This window comes from Leucoraja erinacea, chromosome 32 (genome assembly GCF_028641065.1).
Source record: "Leucoraja erinacea ecotype New England chromosome 32, Leri_hhj_1, whole genome shotgun sequence".
Taxonomy (NCBI): domain Eukaryota; kingdom Metazoa; phylum Chordata; class Chondrichthyes; order Rajiformes; family Rajidae; genus Leucoraja; species Leucoraja erinaceus.
The window spans coordinates 1,667,658-1,689,830 of record NC_073408.1 but is presented as its reverse complement, the minus strand read 5'-3'; the positions used below and the strand labels follow the sequence as shown (position 1 = coordinate 1,689,830).

The 22,173-nt window shown below is 40.9% G+C and overlaps 1 protein-coding gene across 1 annotated transcript in view; it reads left to right on the top strand.

The window, feature by feature from the left end:
- Window positions 1-2,529: 2,529 nt before the first annotated feature.
- The window catches only part of LOC129712262 (coatomer subunit delta), a 21,321-nt gene continuing 1,677 nt past the window's right edge, over window positions 2,530-22,173 (top strand). The window contains exons 1-9 of the mRNA XM_055660554.1: window positions 2,530-2,721; window positions 10,827-11,090; window positions 12,971-13,150; window positions 14,342-14,547; window positions 16,392-16,550; window positions 18,307-18,472; window positions 19,408-19,555; window positions 20,824-20,932; window positions 21,902-22,106. Of these exons, the coding sequence (XP_055516529.1) occupies window positions 2,719-2,721; window positions 10,827-11,090; window positions 12,971-13,150; window positions 14,342-14,547; window positions 16,392-16,550; window positions 18,307-18,472; window positions 19,408-19,555; window positions 20,824-20,932; window positions 21,902-22,106 (1,440 nt within the window). The 5' untranslated portion in view covers window positions 2,530-2,718. The remainder of the gene's footprint in view (window positions 2,722-10,826; window positions 11,091-12,970; window positions 13,151-14,341; window positions 14,548-16,391; window positions 16,551-18,306; window positions 18,473-19,407; window positions 19,556-20,823; window positions 20,933-21,901; window positions 22,107-22,173) is intronic.

Sequence of the window (22,173 nt, the reverse complement as noted above, 5' to 3'; positions counted from 1 at the left end):
GAAATCTTTTAGGACCGAGATGAGAAAAAAAAAATTCACACAGAGAGTGGTGAATCTGTGGAATTCTCTGCCACAGAAGGTAGTTGAGGCCAGTTCATTGGCTATATTTAAGAGGGTTGGATGTGGCCCTTGTGGCTAAAGGGATCAGGGGGTATGGAGAGGATGGGATATTGAGTTGGATGATCAGCCATGATCATATTGATTGGCGGTGCAGGCTCGAAGGGCCGAATGGCCTACTCCTGCACCTATTTTCTATGTTTCTATGATCCCTTTAGCCACAAGGGCCACATCTAACTCCCTCTTAAATATAGCCAATATGCAGAGAATTCCAGAGATTCACCACACTATGTGTGTGAAAAATGCTTTTCTCATCTCGGTCCTAAAAGATTTCCCCCTTATCCTTAAACTGTGACCCTTAGTTCTGGACCTTTACCTTTTGGTTTTAATAATAATACTAATAATATATTTTATTGTCATTGCACATAGGTGCAACGAGATTTGGTATGCATTTTCCATCCGATGTCATAACTTAAACAACTAATAAAATTTAGATACCCCGAGAAACATGATTTATAAAAAAGGACAGTGAAACAGTAAAACAGTTTAAAGTGCAAACAGTTTTAAAGTTTCATTCTTTTTTTCTCGTCGCCTGTATTTCCATTTTTTGATTTCCTCTCTTACCACTTTTCCGAATGCGGCTGTCATGTGGCTGCAAAGTGAGTTTCTTGAGGAAACTAAATTTTCCAAAGATTTAGCAAACAATTCTCAGAGGGAAAACTTGTCCAAAGGGAAATCAGTTTATTTTTGGTTTATTGTCAAGAGTCAAGAATGTTTTATTGTCATGTGTCCCAGATAGAACGATGACATTCTTACTTGGTGCGTCAAAGGGAGTTGAGGGTAATCTTGGGCCGGCGGCTCAAGCATCATTCTGACCAATGTACAAACACTGGAGCACAAGATAGAAGATCTAAGAGCAGGGCTGTGTGTCAGAGAAACATGAGTGACTGCTGCTTACTCTGTTTCACGGAGATCCGGCTCATCCCGAACTCACCAGACTTCATGCCCCTGCCTGAGGGTTTCTCCATCCACAGTGATGTAAGGAGAAGAAAGAAATGGCGGCATCTGCTTCATGTTAAACTTGTGTTACTTGGACTTAACGATCTTGATCCATTCCTGCTTCCCTGACCTGGATCAAATGACATTTAAGTGCCAATCACTCTCTTATTGTACTTACTGAGCTTTTTTTCTCTGTGATTATTTGTTTTGCAGAGTACAATGTTTACATGTTGTGTCATTGTTCTGTCTGTGCCATATGACAATGATTGAAGCAACCTGGACTCTGCCTCCTGCCTGCCTGTGTGTATGGGTGTGTAAATATATACGTGTGTATGTGTATGTGTATATGTATACATATATATATATATACACACACACTGAACTTTTTTTCTCATTGATTATATTGTTTACAGAGTACAACGTTTACATGTTGTGTTATTGTTCTGTCTGTGCCATATGACAATGATTGAAGCAACCTGGACTCTGCCTCCTGCCTGCCTCTGTGTGTGTGTGTGTGTATATACCTGCCTGCCTGTGTGTGTGTAAATATATATGTGGGTATGTGTATATGTATGTGTGTGTATATATACATAATACCTGTAGCCTGCCTCCCTGCCTGTGTTCTTGGTTCTTCTTGATTTCTTGGTCCTCCAAAATATTCCAAATGGAATTTAAACTGGAGGTGTGTGTGTGTGTGTAAATATATATGTGTGTGTGTGTGTATATTATATTATATACCTGCGTGTGTGTGTATATATATACATATACCTGCAGCCTACCTCCCTGCCTGTGTTCTGTGTGTGTGAGTGTGAGTGAGTGAGTGGGTGTGTATGTGAGTGTGTAGTCAGTGTGTGTGTGTGTAGTCAGTGTGTGTATACATATACCTGCAGCCTGCCTCCCTGCCTGTGTTCTGTGTGTAGTCAGTGTGTGTGTATGTATATATATATATATACGTGTGTGCCTGTGTGTGTGTGTAGTGAGTGTATATACATATACCTGCAGCCTGCCTCCCTGCCTGTGTTCTGTGTGTGTGTAGTCAGTGTGTGTGTATACATATACCTGCAGCCTGTCTCCCTGCCTGTGTTCTGTGTGTGTGTTCTGTGTGTGTGTGTGTGTGTCAGTGTGTGTACACATATACCTGCAGCCTGTCTCCCTATATGTGTTCTGTGTGTGTGTAGTCTGTGTGTGTGTAGTCAGTGTGTGTGTGTTCTGTGTGTGTGTGTAGTGTGTGTGTGTATACATATACCTGCAGCCTGTCTCCCTGCCTGTGTTCTGTGTGTGTGTAGTCAGTGTGTGTGTGTCTGTGTGTGTGTGTAGTCAGTGTGTGTGTAGTCAGTGTGTGTGTGTGTACATACATATACCTGCAGCCTGCCTCCCTGCCTGTAGTCTGTGTGTGTACATACATATACCTGTAGTCTGTGTGTGTGTGTAGTCAGTGTGTGTGAATGTGGCGCTGCCCTCTGACCCGGCGGGGTGCGCGCTTCCGCTTGGAGACGTGGCCGCCGCCGCCGCCGCCGCTGCCATATTCCGGGCGCTGACTGCCTGTCTCCCTGTCTCCCTGTCTCCCTGTGTGTGATTACCCGCCTGCCCGCCGCCCCCACTCTCCCCCACCGCCGCACCACCTTCCGCCATCTCGAGAAGAGGCTCGCAGACGTCGCGGAGATGGTAAGCGGGCCGGTGTGTGTAGTGTGTGTGTTGAGAGGGGGTGGAGGGCCCGGGCCGGCGCCGAGCCAGTGTCACTAGGCCGCAGTATATTTGGTCTCCACAAAGAGTTGGAATCTGCTCTCACTTCCCCCATCGCCGCTCCTGCTGCCCGGCAACACCAGCTTTAATTTCATCTAAGGCCCAACTTCACCTTTATTTTGTTAAACCATACTCGTTGGAGTTTCCAATAGTGGATGAGAGAGGACTGAGATAATTGTATGTGTCAAATATGGAACCGAACCTCGGCTGGGTTTTATTTATTCGGGAGTGGAGGCCCCTTGTGTTTTGTTTCTACCACGAAACGTCACCTATTCCTTTTCTCCAGAGATGCTGCTGCCTGTCTGGCTGAGTTTCTCCAGCTTTTTGTGTCTTCGGTGCAAACCAGCATCCTCCCCCTTTAGCTGAATTGCTTTGAAATACTCTTTGACATATCCTTAAGTGGACCTGGACGCTTCACTTCTCAAGCCAGTCCTCTTTAAGGGTTAGGTTGAATACGGCATTCACTTCTTAATCATGTATTTCTTTAGCATTCTCCTATTACTGAGAAGAAATTACTGAAATATTGCAATACAAATATATTTTTTCTTTAAGCAGGTTGCTTAATCCAAAGTGATTGCTTAACTTGACAGAAGTTAAGGATTCTGAAATATTTGCAACAAATGCTGTATTTAAGTCTTGGTTTTTATATTAGATGTTTGTGCCTTCTGGGTCTCCCCTCAACACACTCCTTTCAGCATCGAGTAAGTAACAAGAGGACTGGCATTTTTTTTCTGTGTGGTGTGGATATGACACATCATCATATAGTGCATTGCGAAAAAGCAGATCTAGTCATGGTTCATTTATTTGTTAATTCACTTGTGTTAGTATTGACAATCTATATAACCTAAAGTATAATTATTTAATTTTTCATGTTGGCTTTGTCAGTTTTTTTGAGTATAAAGTTGACGGTGGGGAGAAGTGCATCAGGGTGATGAAATTCCACCATTTGTCATTTGTTAAAATGCGGATTAAGATTTTCATCTTTAAATTTAAGGGAACAAAATGTTTGACTTGGAATTCAAAATTGCAACTGGTGTTAAACATATGGTCATGTACATTTTCATGCTTTTAGCACTAATTTTGTTTCCTGCCATTGGCTGTAAATATTGGGTATTTTGGATGGCATCTTCACAACAAGTGTAAATTAAGTATACGTTGAGGTCGGCATTTATCCAACTCTAATTGTCCCATTGCCCCCTTCCGTTGCCTCCCTCGATATCCTAGGATAAATTCAATCAGACCCTGGCCACTTGGCCTCTTCAACATTTTTCAAGACACTCCAACACTTCCTTAATATTTACATGCCTTAAAATATCACCATGCCCTTGTCTGATTTAATTGTCATCCATCCTTTTCCTTAGTGAATACAGATACAAAATACTGTAACGAGTATTGTTCACTTCCTCTGGCCCCATCTATAAATTTCCTCCTCTACCAGCTTTCTCCTCATGCATGTACAAAATGTCTTGGGATTCTCTTTAATCTTACTTGCTGAGGACATGACATGTCCCCTTTAAGCTTTCCCAATTCCTTCTTTCCTGTTTCCTTTATCCTAAGGGCCTTGTCCGATTTTAGTTTCCTAAACTTTGCACAAGTTTCTTTTCGACTAAACTTGGAATATCTCTTGTCATTTAAGATTTTCGAACCATACTATTCTCACCTTTCATCTCACAGGACCATTTTGGTCACTAAACAACAGGCCTTTAAAAAACTGCCACTTATCATATGTGGATTTACAACCAAACAATTATTCCAAATGTACTTTTTCCTGTTCCTTTCCCCAATGTAGCCCTTTCACTTTAGGACCACTTTCACCCTTACCTGTAACTATCTTAAAACTTACAGCGTTATGATCCCCGTTCCAAAAATGTTCCATCACTGAAATTTGGATCACACTTGTTCCCCAGTACAATGTCCAATAGGACCACTTTCTGAGTTGGATTATCTTCATATTGTTTAAGCAATTCTCCCAAAGAAGTCTGCCGCTTCTAAACACCTGGCACTTAGAGAACCCCAGAACCAAGAATTGTGGTATTTCAGAAAAGAGAAAAAGGTGATGATAAGAATGCAGTTTTCTTTATTTTGTGTCATTAGGCAAATGTTTGGTTGTTAATCTTTATGATGGAGCTCTGGTGAATATTGGGAGTTTTGGATATGGGCACAGATTAGCCTGTTGTATTTTGACCAGTCTTGACTGTTGTGGAATATTTAGGTCAGGTTTGAGGGACAAAGTGACTGACAAATTATTTTTCTATTTTCATGCCACAAGTTCAGGAAGACATGTCAAATAATATTGTTAAGTAAGAGCCTGTCTGGGTTTTACATATTTTGCTTTGCATATGTTAGTTAATGCATATTTAAAGACCATGACAGTATGACTGAATTTGGCTGGCGGTGCTAATTAACTCTGACAAAGCTACATTTTTAAGCAAACAGTAGCAAAGTGAGCCACCGGTTGTGCAGACGAGTGTCTGTAATACGGGTGACCCCTGCATCATGAGGGGGTTGTGTTCCTAGAAAATGGTCTCTCACATTTTCCTTAACCAAAACTGCATCATCTGCACATCTGTCAAAAAATGAATTGGGGGGAAAAAATATATATATTTGTTTACTTTTTGACAGATTTTGTAAGAGCACATATTTTAATTCTGTTTCCCAGATTTTTACTCAAATTTGTAAATTCTATATGGAAAGTTTCCATATGGGATCTGCTGTAATGCGGGGTCACCTGTGCTTTGCTTGCTGTGTTTGACTGATCAGAGCTATTGAATTGTTTCAGAAGTTTTAAAAGACTGAATAGGTTGAAACCTTCTTTCATAAAGAGAAATCTGATTATTTTGGGGGGGTTGTTTTGGTTTGCCAAGTCTTTAATGTAATGAGAGTAGACGTGGAGAATATCTTCGCTTATGGGGGATAAATAACTGGAGGTCAATGCAGAAATATATAATACCCATCACCTACCCACCGAAGGCCTGCTGAAAAGGGAAAATTCTTCAAATAATTTTGATTTGTTGACATTAAATGTGGTAATTCTGGCACACCATAGTACACTGTTCTTAAACAATTTACGTATTAAATTCTCTGGATTTACCAATTTAAGATTTTGTACCTAGGTGCAGACTGCAATTGAAACTCGTACTCTACCAGGCGACGGATATAGTGTTTTGCATTGGGAATTGACATTGTAGTGCATTTCACTGTTAAATCTTTCATTGTTAACTGTCATGACTGGTAGATTTTTAAAATCGCATATCTCTTGATAAAATTATGGCTATGGTATACAGTAATCTTTTGACAACCCATTTTCATTTCTTCCGGGGGATTAGAGGCCAAGCTAGGCTATTTAGTAAAGAGGGTTACACAAAAAAGCTGGAGAAACTCAGCGGGTGCAGCAGCATCTATGGAGCGAAGGAAATAGGCAACGTTTCGGGCCGAAACCCTTCTTCAGACGGATTCATTTCTGCAGTCTGAAGAAGGGTTTCGGCCCGAAACGTTGCCTATTTCCTTCGCTTCATAGATGCTGCTGCACCCGCTGAGTTTCTCCAGCTTTTTTGTGTAACCTTCGATTCTCCAGCATCTGCAGTTCCTTCTTAAACATAGTTAGTAAAGAGGTTGGTTTAGGTGGGTTTAGAAGTATCCTTTGTACCCCTCGATACAAAGTAGCTGCGACCCTCCTGTGTACATAGTTTTTGGATGAGCCATATGAAAGACACAGATTGAACTTGTCCACATGTGTAAGGAAGTAGTGATACATTTTGTATTATTTGCTCTGTGGCTAGAATGCGGAGATTTTGATTAAATAGCAAAGTATGCAAAAACTTGTTCCCATATGAAAGAAATTATCTATAAGGGTATTAGTTGAAGGATAAATGTTGTTAAATTAAATGAATGGTGATGTTTCTCATTTGAGGCCTGGACTATGACTTGATCCCCTAAACGTTTGGCTTCATGTTTGCAGTCACTGAGACGAGGAGATAGTGCTTTGAAATGATGCAGTTTATATTCTTTAAATATCGAAACAAATTCTTTAATTTTTATATCACAGGCAGTCTCCAGGTTCCACTCCTGAGAACTGTTTGTAAGTTGGAAATGAACTGATTTAATGAATGAAGGCTCATTCATTACTCAGCTATTGTATAATCGCATTCGGTCACAGCTGATGTAAATGTACCTCTGCTTGATCTTTTTGTTTTGTTTAGTGAAGGATAAAGAAATCTTCTCAAACTACATTTTGAGTTGACCCATAGCCTAAATAGTGTTTTTCTAGGGAGAGTTCCAGAATTGTATTGCTTTTTTGCCATCGGGTTGAAGTGCTTTTTCTGACATTATCTCTGAATGAATGATTGCAAAATTCATAAATAACTACCCAAAATAATTGAGATACAGAAAAAAATAAATGTCAAATGTTTTCAACTTGTGTCTTAATACAGGCACAGATGACTCGGTTTTGCATTCTAGAAATTTCCAACATGGACCATTTTCTAGGAATGCGACATCCAGTTCCTTGTGGGCTTGAGTGTACGGAACAAGTGTAATAGTAGTGATGTGTGTGACTAGGCAAGTCTTAAATTAATTAAGGTTTGGTTGTGCCGTCACTTGTTCTTCTGCCTAAACAAAGCACTCCCCGTTCCAGGCATGGGAGAAGTTGAATCCTACATGTGATCTGATCACGAACCTAAATATTCTGAAAGAGCCAATGATATTTCATCTTCAAAAATGATTTCCGTGATATTTAACACAGAAAAATTTTCATTGTTAACTAATTTTTCTCCAAACGGTTTTGTAACAGTTGGACGTTAACTCTGTTAAAGTTATGTGACATCTGATGCTTGATAAATTATTTGTGGAAATGAAACTATCACGATCAATATCGCTAGTAATCCAACGTGAATAACGGTACCTGATATTGTTTTTCTAGAGGGAATTTGACTTTTCTATACTTGTCTATCGGGGGAGAGGAAAATTGAACATAGTCGGTGTGATTGAATGGTGCCAATTTGGCAATTAAACATTGCCCTCATTATTCTGTTGGGTGGAGTGTGGTGAAAGCAGCATGGCAGTCATACCGCATCAACTTCTCCACTCCCCTTTCTCACTCTAACCTCTCCCCCCCTGAACGTACAGCCCTCCACTCACTCTGCAACAACCCAGACTGGGTGATCAAACCTGCTGACAAGGGAGGTGGCGTGGTAGTCTGGCGCGCTGATCTCTACAAGGCTGAGGCCACGCGCCAACTCTCAGACACCTCCTCCTACTTATGGACCATGACCCCACAGACGAGCACCAGGCCACTATCTCTAACACTATCACTGACTTCATCACTTCCGGCTCCCTGCCCTCCCAAGCCTCCAACCTCATCGTTCCCCAACCCCGCACGGCCCGATTTTACCTTCTCCCCAAAATCCACAAACCAGACTGACCTGGCAGTCCCATTGTTTCTGCCTGTTCGTGTCCTACCAAACTTATTTCCACATTCCTCGACTCCATCCATATCTCCTCCTCCCCCCCCCCCCCCTGGTTAAATCCCTCCCTACCCATGTTCAAGACACCTCACACGCTCTTCGTCTACTCCATCACTTCCGTTTTCCAGGCCCCCATTCCCTCATCTTCACCATGGATGTCCAGTCACTCTACACATCCATCCCCCACCAGGAGGGTCTTAAAGCTCTCCGTTTCTTCCACGACCGCTGAACCAACCAATCCCCGTCTACTGATACACTCCTCCGCCTAGCGGAGCTGGCCCTTACCCGTAACAACTTTTCGTTTGACTCCATTTAAGGACCCAAGCAGTCTTTCCAGGTGCGGCAGAGGTTCACCTGCACCGCCCCCAACCTCATCTATTGCATCCGCTGCTCTAGGTGTCAGCTGCTCTACATTGGTGAGACCAAGCGTAGGCTTGGCGATCGCTTCGCCCAACACCTCCGCTCATTTCGCAATAACTAACCTGATCTCCCGGTGGCTCAGAACTTCAACGCCCCCTCCCATTCCGAATCCGACCTTTCTGTCCTGAGCCTCCTCCATGGCCAGAATGAGGCCCACTGCAAATTGGAGGAGCAGCACCTCGTATTTCGCTTGGGCAGTTTACACCCCAGCAGTATGAACATTGACTTCTTTAATTTCAGGTAGTCCCGGCTTTCTCCTCCCCAGCTCTCCCTCAGCCCACTGTCTCCACCTCTTCCTTTCTTCTTCCCGCCCCACCACCCTCACATCAGTCTGAAGAAGGGTCTCAACCCGAAATGTTGGCTATTTCCTTCGCTGGATAGATGCTGCCTCAACCGCTGAGTTTCTCCAGCATTTTTGTCTACTTTCGATTTTCCAGCATCTGCAGTTCCCTCTTAAACATGGCAGTCATTAATGTGTGTGTAAATATTTGGTATTATCTATTCCTAATGCAGAAGTAACAAAAGGTAGAAGATAGGAAAAAAAATTAGATGCTGGAAATCTGAAAGAAAATGACAAAATGCTGGAAATACTTGCTGGGTCGGGCAGCATCTGAGGAAAGAGTTTGTTTTAGGTCCAATACGCTTCATCAGATCTGAGCCTCAAATATAAATTTTCTGTTTACCTACTCGACAATTAGGGGCACAGGTGTTTTGCTGTTAATGGATAATTGCTGGATTTACAAAGTCATAGATGAATCCAAGAGAAGGGAATGGGAAGATATGGTCCATGGTTTGAGAAATTTATTTATGGTAGCATATTCTTCACGGCTGAAAGGTATATGCAGGGTAAAAATGTCTCCTCGCAATCAAAATTGGCTAGGATTCATAATCATTGTTACATTATAGTTGTATTGAGTTAGAATTGGCTTGCCAGTTTATGATGGCATTGTGCAGACTCCTTCATGCAGAATAGCTAGTTTGATCATGATACTGTAAACAGCAAGGTCTGGGAAATTATTCTCTTTTTTTGTGGGATTTTATTTATAACTACAGCTCGTTGTTTATGATGTCAATTTCTTTGAGCCAGTTCTAAAAGTGCCTTGCCTGTGAAATTTTCAATCAGGAACGTTTTTTACAACAAATATATTTGAATATTTGCTTTATTGTACATTTTCAAACTGCTGCTATATAAATGTTTTTGTTCTAATACTTTCTGGTTACTTGTGTACACTTTCAGTTGCTGGTTATATGCCAGAATATCCATTGGGCGAGTGAAAGTGCTTCTACAATAGCTCAGCATGGCTGGAGATGGTCTCTCTTGTTGTTAGTTTGCTGAGGATTGGAAATTCTATATTCTTTCTCTTGACCAATTAATGCATTTAACATTGTCTTATTAATATTAAATGGCATTAAAACAACTTTGGGAATAGAAGTGCTAAATATTCTTTTTTTGGATCCAGAATTTGGATTTTACAAGCATCTTATCCTGTTTCTCTTGAATAGATAGAACCTGGAAACTGAGACCAGTTATGTTTTTAAGTTTGTGTAGTGGCAACTTGGATACTTTAACATTATAGAATAATTATGCTCAGGATTGTGCACAATGATTTCTTGCAAAAATGCAGCACCACATTAGTGCTAAAGAACAAATGAAATTGACAATCCACAGTGAACTCCTTGTTCCAAGGGAAAAAGTATTTATCGCATCTGTTGCGAGGAATTTTGGGTTATAATGTTTCCATCAGTCTTTTCACACAGAGAGTGGTGAATCTCTGGAACTCTCTGCCACAGAGGGTAGTTGAGGCCAGTTCATTGGCTATATTTAAGAGGGAGTTAGATGTGGCCCTTGTGGCTAAAGCGATCAGGGGGTATGGAGAGAAGGCAGGTACTGGATACTGAGTTGGATGATCAGCCATGATCATATGAATGGCGGTGCAGGCTCGAAGGGCCGAATGGCCTACTCCTGCATCTATTTTCTATGTTTCTATCAGTCATGTCCCAGCTTTCCTCTTTTCCCTTTATGTATTTTGTATCCTATATCTGAGCTGCAGGAAAAATATAATTTAAAAAAAAAACTACTGTACCGAGTTTACTGTGTGGTGTAAATTTGCCCCTATTGTGTTTTTGCTTGCCTCCACACTCTAGGTGCTGTTGGCTACAGCTGTCTGCACCAAGGCCGGGAAGGCAATTGTCTCACGCCAGTTTGTAGAAATGACACGGACTCGTATTGAAGGCTTGCTGGCAGCATTCCCAAAACTCATGAACACTGGGAAACAGCACACATTTGTGGAGACGGAGAGTGTGCGGTACGTTTACCAGCCACTGGAAAAACTCTACATGGTGTTGATCACAACTAAAAATAGCAACATCCTAGAAGATTTGGAAACACTCCGCCTATTCTCTCGAGTGGTAAGACCAATAAACAAGCCATTAGTGTGCGCAAAGTGAAATGCACTGGATTGAATTTTAGAATATGCACTCTATCAATTTCTCTCCTGGGATAAATAACGTTTATTGATACAAATTAATTTGTAAAAAATCCTCTCGTACACCAGCAATTCTATTATCCTTGTTACCTTTGTATTTGTGCTTCATATGATAGGTTCAAATGTTTTTATAGACTGATCCTGAAATATCCGGAAGTTATTTGATGTTATAAAACTCTCTCTAACTTGTGAAAAATGGAAGATAGATTTGTGCTGCTGGATCTACCATTTGAGATGGGGACAAGCGGGTGTTTTTTTAAAGATAAATATGATTGGGGGGGGGATTAAAATTCAAAAACAATTTTTTAATAGTTTTAAGCATGGCTGTCCTGTTGGTGTATGTGTATTTTGAGATTTAGATTAACTTTGCTCACTTCAGAATCAGCTGATTGTGAGATTCTGACCATATCATAAGTTTTATATCCAATCTGTATTGCTAGCTATAGTTGTGCCAGTAATATCGTAAACTAGCTTAGCTTAGAAGGTGTTATACCTTAATAGTGGCAGCAAAGAAAAGTAAAAGTAGTCTGTTTGCTTTCTCTTGCCATCCATCCATTTTTTGCGCCACAAAATATGTATAGTGTTTTGTTACAATACAAGGATTTTTCATGACAACTTTTTTTTTTCTTCACCATCAAAAATCTGGTGTTATTCTGTCTCATTTTGTGCAGGCATTTAACATCAGGAAGTGTTTTCTCTTGGCATATTTCTCAAACAATACCTTTTAAAAAATGCAATATTATTATGTGTATGTCTTGCCCAGTTCCTGATTGCTTATAAAATATTCACTTGTGAATTTCCCACTGAAGTATTCACTACATTACACTGTAGAACTAATTTCATTTCACTCTAGTTCCCAATTAATTTCCTTTCTTGATTGAAGAATTGCGTCTGTGATGTCAGCATGCAATTTAAAAATAGTCAAATCAACTAAAATTTCAAATGAAAGATCTGAAAATTGGGTCATTTGAAGGCAAGTTATTTCTCTAGAGTAGTTTAGTAGCCAAAACTAAACTACTAGAGATCGGTCTCGAGGTATAAGGAGGAGTTAATTCCATGGACTTTAGTTAAAATAATACTTGTGACTGATCTTTAGAATCCAAGGGTAAAGCTGTAAACCGATGTTCTGGAACTCAAGGTGTCTGAGCCAACTTTCAGCTCTGAAAGATAATTGAGGAATGACTGTTCAAGAAAGATTTGCCAATGTTTTATTTGAAGAACCTGTATAAGATAGGCTGTGATTCTGGAATAAGAGATATTGTTACTCAAATGTTCTAAAAAGTGATGGGGGTAAAGACATGAGAGTGGGATTTGGACCTGTTTTAAATAACATTATGCATAGTTTATCAGATATAATCTTTAAGATTAGAAAGCTTATTTGAGTTAATATCGTTTAGGTGAATGAATGTGTTGCACAACTCTATTTTTGCCTGATTTATTAGAAAATTGAAGAATGCTTGAGCTAAGCAAATTTAGTTTTAGAAATGGTTTACCTTGTGTTTAGCAACCCCCTGCTGATTTTGTAGTGTTGGTGATTTTGGATACAAGCCCTGAATGGAGGTATACATATAATGGAGCCCCTTCTGATCTGTATCAGTTTATGATACTGTATTCAGTTAACATTTGCTACGATCAAAGGAGTTGCTTTCTATTTCCCTTTATAATATTTATTTCCAAAGTCTAACTGATTTAAATTCCTAGAAAGCTAGTAAAAAGTTCACAAACCACAGACTAAAACCCATTAAAATTGATTATTTTTGTCTGTCTTAAAGGCGTTTGGATCAACTGCTTTTTGTTTTGTAGATTCCAGAGTATTGCAGAGTGCTGGAAGAGAGTGAGATATCAGAACATTGTTTTGACCTAATCTTTGCCTTTGATGAGATTGTGGCATTGGGCTACCGTGAAAATGTCAATCTTGCCCAGATCAGAACATTCACAGAAATGGATTCCCACGAAGAAAAAGTTTTCCGTGCTGTTCGAGAGGTAACCAAGATAAAAAGAATCCTGATGGTTCAGTCAAACTTTTAAAACTAAGTAGGAGGAGATTAGATATCAAACTCTTCTGAATCAAAGATAGGCATAAAATGCTAGAGTAACTCAGCGGGTCAGGCAGCATCCCTGGAGAACATCGATAGGTGAAGTTCTGGGTTGGAATATTTCTTCAGGCTGATTGTAGGAGGGGGTGGGAAAGAAAGAATAGAGAGGAGGGGTTGGACAGATCCCAACCGGTAATAGTTGAACACAGACGAGAGGGTTATTTGATAGGCAGATTGCTGGATAATGCCAGAGATGTAGAGGTGTGAGGCTGAAAAAATAAAGAGTTGCAAACTGGGTATCCATTCTAAATGATGCAAGGGAAGGGGGAGAAGGGGAGGAGGAGGAGAGAAAGGAGAGAAAGGGGAGGAAGAAGAAGACTATTGTGGGTTAGTTAAAATCAGAAAGTTCAATGTTCATACCGTTGGGTTGTAAGCTACCAAAGCAGAATACGAGGTGCTGTTGGTCCAGTTTGTATGTGGCCTCACACTAGGTATGGAGGAGGCCCAGGACAGAAAGGTCAGTGTGGGAATGGGAATTAAAATGCTTAACAACCAAGAGTTCCAGCTGGCCAGGTGCAAGTGTTTGGCAAAGCGGTCACCAAGTTTATACTCTGCCTCGTCGATGTACAGGATCCCACAACGGGAACACTGATTGCAGTAGGTGAGGTTAGAGGAGGTGCACGTGAATCCAGATGTGTCAACTGGAAGGGCTGCTGGGGTCCCTGATTGGAGGTGAGGGAGAGGGTATGGGGACGGGTGTTACATCTCAAAGTCTCTTGCCCCGAAGTCGTGTCGCATCCTGACTGAAATGTGTCACAAACCTTTAACATCTCTGGGTCTAAATGCTGGAATTTTCTTGCCGAGCCTCTGTGTTTGTACTCTAGTCAGAAGAAATAGATCAAGAAGCCATTAGCCATCATCCTGGGTTGGTGTAGGAATGGGCAATAAAGGCAGGCCTTGCCAGTGTTGCATGGATCCCCAAAATACCAAGACATTTTTCAACTCCAAAATAATCCACTTGTTGCCTGCTGGGCACAATATTCAAAAATGAAAGCCATATTTACGATCCATATTCTATGTAGTACATGCAAACCTTTCAAGTCTGGGCTATGTAAATTTATTTGCATTTCCTTTTAAGACGCAAGAACGTGAAGCAAAAGCAGAGATGCGCCGAAAGGCCAAGGAATTGCAACAGGCTCGCAGAGACGCAGAAAGACAAGGCAAGAAGACCTCTGGGTTTGGAGGCTTTGGTAGTGGAGGAATCTCCAGCAACTCTGCAGCCTCCATGATAACAGACACCATCATTGAACCAGAGAAACCAAAGATGACACCAACAGTGATGAGGTGGGTGACCACTTACTGGTGCTCCATGTGGTCTAATTAATACAGGAAACTATCTTTCCATGAATAAACTGATTGGACCTTAAGAATATCTGTCATAAGTCTGTTGCGTGAATGTGACTGATTCTTGTGTTTTTTTTGTATCAGTCCTGTGTGAGGTTGGACACACCACCAGACAGTGGTGTATGCTTCTATACTTCTGCCATGCATTATGCACTTTTTATTAATTTCCCTTTTCAGTTTCAGTGATAAGGATAGTGATCACTGATTTTATAATAAATGTATATTGAATATATCTGCTGCACCAAGATAAATCAAAATATTGGAGAAATCTGCTCAGTTTTGCGCTTCAAAAAACCTATTGGAGTGACAGGAGTCTCGAAGGATAGGAGTTCCATTTTCATTAAGCTGCATGGTGGAGACTTGGAAGACAATTTAGATTGTGTTAATTTCAAAGTGAGAATTTGGAATGGAAATGGCCCAGTGAGGTGGACACTTGGACTTTTGAGAGGAATTGTTAGAACATTTCGACCACGCTACCTTGTAACTGCACATAAGTGGCTATACAGTAAAGTCGGTATGTCTTCAGGTTTATCAATGTTCTGGCTTCCTGAATTTGACATAAAACAGTTGTTACTATTACCATATTGTAATTGCTATTGAACAAAGCAGTGTCATTTATTTTATTTGTTTAAAACTATTAAGTCTTGTCTGCAAAGTCAACTTCTATTCCCTTCCTGGGTTTACAGCTAATTGACTTTCTTGGACATGACTTGCATTTTGATTTTTAGAGGGATGTGTGTTTTGTGTCTCTGGTATGTTTGTGAGAATACTGACAGTTACTGTTAGAGCTTTGCTGCTTTCAGTGCGTGCTTTATCTTCAGATTTCTATATTTGGGAGATGAGTTGTATAGGTTTCAATATATAACAGAATTTGGCATGCAATGATCTCCCATGATGTGTACATTGTTAGCTTAAGGAACATTTTACAAAGAACCCTGATATCCTTCCTGTTTAATTATTTTGACTTTCAACTTTAAGTTTAAGTCATTCTTGAGCTGATGTTCAAGAGCATCCAAATCAAGCAAATACACCTTTGAAGTCTGGTCCATGACGGACAGATTGGCAACAGTGGCTTTTAAAAACAAAATCTTTTAAAGAATTAGATGTTGAATGTGTCTGTAATCACTTGAGTGAAGAGATAATGGTGTTTTTGCCTCTGCAGCTTTCCTTACCAGCCGGCTGAGACACTTATATTTCGTACTGTAGGGTAGCCTTTAAGAGTTAATTATTCCTTGGCCTGTTTCAGTTTGTAAAACAAAAAAATGTTAGTTGTTATATATTATGGATCAAACCTGTGCCATTTTAAACCTATTATCACCTGTGTTCTCTTGTGGATTAAGGGCTGATGCAGCAGGTCTTGCGTGTGAAGCTGGTTTATATATAATCAGGTACGGTGTGCTTCAATTGCTCTCAGTAATGCATGGGAAGGGGGCCCTTCCTGCAACACCCAGTACACAGTAGCCTATTGAGTTGAAGGCCCTTTTTGTTTTCTTCTGCTTATCTTGGCTTGATTGTGGTGTCACTGTGTGCATAGTAGACTTAAAAAATGTTTACAGATATACATTGGTATAATTTGTGTACTGTACCAAGCACATTTGTGGGAAAGGTGCTGCAATGTCACAACAGTCAAAAGTTAACATCTATTGTTTGGGAATACCGGTAGAATTGCATAGGTAAATATGAAAATATTGGCATGTCAAATGGTAAGCTGATTGAGTTCATTGTTAAACCTAAGGTTTAATCCTCCAACTCTAACATAACAACATCTCCATTTGTTTCCTCAGACCTTCTGGTCCAAGCAAAGCCTTAAAACTTGGAGCAAAAGGAAAAGATGTGGAGAATTTCGTAGATAAACTGAAACTAGAAGGCGAACAAATCAGTTCCTCGACAAAGCGTTTGTCAGAAGCAGCTAAAGTGTTGTCACCTCCCATTAACGTAGAAAGGTGGGTTTTGTTTCTCTGTACACTATCCAAATATATATTTTTCCGCAGGTGATGTATTTTCGTCTTATACAGTTTCTTGTCACTGTTAAGCCATGTTTATCAACCATACATCCACTGTCTCATCACGCCCAACTAGAAAACCACATTATTCCCATGGTGCCTCAGTTACATTAATCACAAACGTTTTAAAGAATAGAGACCAGCCCGACTGTAATAACAGCAGAATGGTTTATCTGCTGACTGTTACGCATGTCTGTTGCCAAACCAGTTAGAGCTGGTCCCTGAATCGCAGTTTGGATTCTGCCATTTGGTGGATAAGACCCTCATGGAACTAATCCAAGGAAAATGAAAGAAGTCGCTACTTCATAGAGTTTTTATTACTTTTATCCATCAGTGAAAGACCATCCTTACATTTGGCTCCATTTTTCACTTGCACCATGATGCTTTGAATTAACCAGCTGACGTGCAACACAGTTCTATCTTTTAAACACAGGAAGCGCCTGAGAAGGTGATTCTGATAAGTTTCACCAGTGAGTTACCAGGATTAGAGTCATGGAGTGTGGAAACAGTTCCTTCGGCCCAACTCGCCCACACCGGCCAACAATATCCCAGTTATACTAGTCCCACTTGCCCCATAACTTTCCAAACCCGTCCTATCCATGTACCTGTTCAACTGTTTCTTAAACAATGGGATAATCCCAGCCTCAACTACCTCCCCTGGCAGCTTGTTCCATTTACCCACTGTATATACTTCTGTGTGGCACAGGTTTGATTAAATAACTATTTTTCATCCTGAGTTGGTGGTGATTTGTTGACTCTCCTCTCAGTTGTGGAGCTTGATGCACAAAGGGATCTTGGAGCAAAGCAGAGCTAACTTTAATTGCACCTGATGATGATGACACTTAAATAAAATTGTGGATCTACTTCTGACACATTATCAAGCAATATAACTCTTTTCACTTGTCAGTGTTGTATCAGGGAAAATGACAAGATGGATTGCCCAGCACTGATGTTCTCACCAGCAGCAGTGTAATTGATGTGAGGTCACGCTCAAAAAAACACCTCGTTGCAGTGACCAATGTGTGTTGTATGTGTGACTGATCATCGAATTTTCAAAGCTGTCTACTGCAGTGCTTCTGTCTAATTTTCATTATAGCAAGTAGAAAAAATGCTCTGAGGTCATTAAAGGATGCTTGAAAATTCCCCCTCGTGTTTACTACCCAATAGATTATTGCAGCAGGATACTGGCCATGTTGGTTCAAATTAATTTGAGGTTGCAGAGTGTTGAAACTAAGTGTAAAGCACCCTGGTGGTAAAAGGTACAAGGTGTCTCTGAATTTGAAATCCTATTGAGCTATAATACATTGAAACGTTGATACTCCACCAGTTTAGCTGGCATTACTTGCTAATGCTGCCCAATGGATCTAATGCTTTGGCACCAGTTTGTTTTCCTGACAACCCAAGTAATGTAAAATTTGGGGGAAAAAAATCCATTGTGCCTGTCCTACCTCATTGGGTATTGGAATTTGGGCCTTCGGTTTGTATGCAGCAAAAAGCTACGTCTGTTAAAAATCCAAACGCGGTCATAGGGCCTTGTCAACAAACCCAAGCCAAGTTAGCAGCCTGTGTTCAAGCTAGGTCCATAATCCAGTGATGTATTTCAGTCTGATCCGTTGCATGCCGTACAAAGATATTTTTCTTTTGCGGAGTTTAGATTGTTCTGGTGATGTTAATATTTTCCTTGCAACCGATGCAGCGTACATCTGAAGATTGAAGAGAAAATAACGTTGGTATGCGGCCGGGATGGTGGCCTGCAAAACATGGAGGTACATGGCATGATCATGCTGCGAGTTACTGATGAGAAACAGGGCAGAATTCGGCTTCAAGTGGAGAATGACGATAAAAAAGGAATTCAGCTACAGGTAAAAGTAATGCTGTATCTGTGAGAATGCATCTTAGTTGTTTGTGGCAATCGGGGGGGGGGGGGTCAGTTTGGGTGTGGTTTGATCTATTCTGGAGTTCGCCGTAGAGTCATGCAAAGCAGCTGATTCCAATAAATATTTAATGCCGCAGTCTTGCAATTGTAAAACCAGTTTGTCCTCTAGCCACTAATGTACAGGTGACCTGCAGTTTAGTCGTGAGTAGATTTCATTCACATGTTTAAACTGTAATGTTTTATGTGTCATTCTTAATTGTTACTGTATGTCGAATCGTTACTGGCGAGCAGAGCACCAAGGCAAATTCCTTGTATGTGTACATACCTGGCCAATAAACTCATTCATTCATTTTACATATTGCCTTAAGTACAGAGGCAGCAGGGTTGAGAGGGGAAGAACTTCAGGGCTTAGAGCCTTGGCAGCTTAGGGCACAGTCATAACATCAAAGCAATTAAAATCAATGGAGGGGGTTGTGGGGGGGGGGGGGGGGGGGGGGGGGGGGGGGTGCTCATGACCAAAGCTGGAAGTGTGAAGATCACCCTGAAACTGGAGCAGATTTGTTGATATTATTATGAAGGAATGAACTGCAGATGCTTGTTTACATCGAAGATAGACACAAAATGTTGGAGTAACTCAGCGGGGCAGGCAGCACCTCTGGAGAGAAGGAATGGGTGGCGTCTTGGGTCGAGACCCTTCTTCAGACTATTTGTTCATTCATTTGCATATTTTTAAGTATGGGTTCCAATGCAAAACTGCAAACATGATGCAAGGTAGAGATTAGATTCGATTTTCTGGGCCTCTATTCAAAACTCTTCTTCTTAACTCCTAGTCGAGCAACCCTTTACTGGGACCACAGATTGTACTGATTTGTGTTTAGGTAATTGATGTTGGGTTTTAAATTATTTTATTTTTGTATCCAGACCCATCCAAATGTGGACAAGAAGCTCTTCACTGCAGAATCGTTGATCGGCTTAAAGAACCCTGAAAAATCCTTCCCACTAAATAATGATGTTGGCGTCTTGAAGTGGAGGTTGCAAACCACTGATGATACCTTTGTTCCCCTCACCAGTAAGTTTAAAAAAATCCTGTAATAGCATTGCTGCTTGTTCATCTTTCCCTCAGCAGAAGAAAATGTTTTCAGCGATTCATGCGGTGATCGATCACTCTTTGCTCTTAACTCCCATGAGCTCCTGGATCTTCCTTTTTGATTAAGATTTTATTCACTAGGCCTTGCACCTCCTTTTGTGCTATGGTGTAAAATTGTGAAGAAAGACACAGAATGCTGGAGTAACTCAGCGGGATAGGCAGCATCTCTGGAGAGAAGGAATGTGTGACGTTTCGAGTCGAGGCCCTTCTTCAGATGTAAAAGTGGAAAATTGCTGAGATTACAGAATACCTGGGGTGTTTCATATTTAAAATGCTCTATGTGCAATTTGAGGTAAATTAAACACATTTGCTCCAAGAAGCAAAATTTAAAGAAGTAATCCTTCATTTTCCAGTGGCTGCTTATAAATACAAGGGTTCCTTGAGACATGGATGACATGACTTAAAAAATCCCACTTTACACTAATTCACCCTTGTATTTTAACATACGATATTTGTTGCTGTGGACATTTCTGACAAACAGGTGAACCATTCTCCTCTCCATGCAGGACACTGTCAAAGCCGCACCATCATCTCTCACAGATGGATGGGTGCCAATATAACATCCTGTCGATATAACAAGACATATTATTGTCTACCATAACCGAATAAGAGGGTTAATATTTACAGTACTGTCACAATGTCTTTGTCTTTTCCATGTTGGAGTAAAGACAGCATCATTGAGGTTCTATCCTACACACTGAATTGTCCCTACTGTGTAGGAGAGAACTAGTGTTGGGGTGATTGTGGTTGGTGTGGAGTTTGTGTTTCCATGTTGTATTTCTAAACTGAAGATAAAGTGGTTCAAAAACACCATTTGCTCCTTCCACCTAGTGGTCATTCATGAAACAACGAGCTTGGTCTACAACGGATGTTGTCTGCTGTAACCTAAACCTGTGTTGAAACCAGGGTTTACTGCACACATGGCTGACACACAAACAGATGGCTAATGGACAGTTCCGTTGCATAATCCTAGGACTGCCTGTAGTGCAATTTGTTACTTGCAACTGGCAACCCTAAGTCTCATAATATAAAATCATTAAGTTCAAATGTAGAAGATTTTGGGGAGGGTTTACAGCAATGAGTGATTTGTTTGGGTGGAGGGGCTTGAGCTGCTTCGAGGCAGGTGGTTCAAAGTTAAGAGATTGGTGTTGTCTTTGACGTGCTTTCATTACTTTCTCTCTCTGCATTAGTTAACTGTTGGCCTTCAGAGAGTGCCACGGGCTGCGATGTAAATATTGAGTATGAGTTGCAAGAAAGCAGTCTGGAACTAAATGATGTGGTCATCGCCATTCCACTTCCGTAAGTTGTTTATTTTTGTTTAATCAACTGGAAATGTTTTTTTTTCACTTTCTGATTATTCCTGTGATGTAACTAGCAGCAATATTCCTGTCGCCTCGGTTTCACTAAGGAGAGATGGTGCCTGGCTTCGGGAAATCTCTGAGATACGGCGAAAATATTTTATAATATTTGTTTCCAAACATTAATCCAGTCAGATAACTAATGGCGATCGTCTGTATATTTTAGTGGCTCCCTATCTAAAAGAACTCCAACCACTCTGCAAGTGAGGCAATGTAGTTGGTATAGAACAAAAGCGTGGAGACAAAAATGCTGGAGAAACTCAGCGGGTGCAGCAGCTTCTATGGAGCGAAGGAAATAGGCAACGTTTCGGGCCGAAACCCTGAAGGAAATAGGCAACGTTTCAGGCAGAAACCCTGAAGGAAATGGGCAACATTTCGGGCCGAAACCCTGAAGGAAATAGGCAACGTTTCGGGCCGAAACCCTGAAGGAAATAGGCAACGTTTCGGGCCGAAACCCTGAAGGAAATAGGCAACGTTTCGGGCCGAAACCCTGAAGGAAATAGGCAACGTTTCGGGCCAAAACCCTGAAGGAAATAGGCAACGTTTCGGGCCGAAACCCTGAAGGAAATAGGCAACGTTGCCTATTTCCTTCGCTCCATAGATGCTGCTGCACCCGCTGAGTTTCTCCAGCATTTTTGTCTACCTTCAATTTTCCAGCATCTGCAGTTCACACTCTTTTGTTCAAGTAGATCAGGCTGATGGCCTTTTGTTCTATTGTTCCCTCCCTGCCTCACCATATTGCCTGCTGATTCTTTAGATTTTTGACATCTTGGTTTTGTACCTTTTTTATTATAAATATATTTTTTTAATTAATGCTCTAAATGTAGCCGAGACATTCAAACAATTGTACAAAAGCAATAGCTGTTTCCCCGATCCCATTGTACTGACTGTTCACTTCTGTTGTACCTAGGGCTGGTGCTGGAACTCTATTAATTAATGAACTCGAAGGCGAGTATCACCACGACAGCCGAAAAAACATACTCGAGTGGTGTCTGCCGGTCATCGACGCCAAAAACAAGTCTGGCAGCATGGAGTTTAGTATTCCAGGACAACCCAATGATTTCTTTCCAATCAATGTGTCCTTCGTATCCAAAAAGAATTACTGCAATATACAGGTATGAACTCTTATTAAAATGCCAGAGCAATTCAGGGAAACTCCCTCGGGTATATCCTACAAGTTGT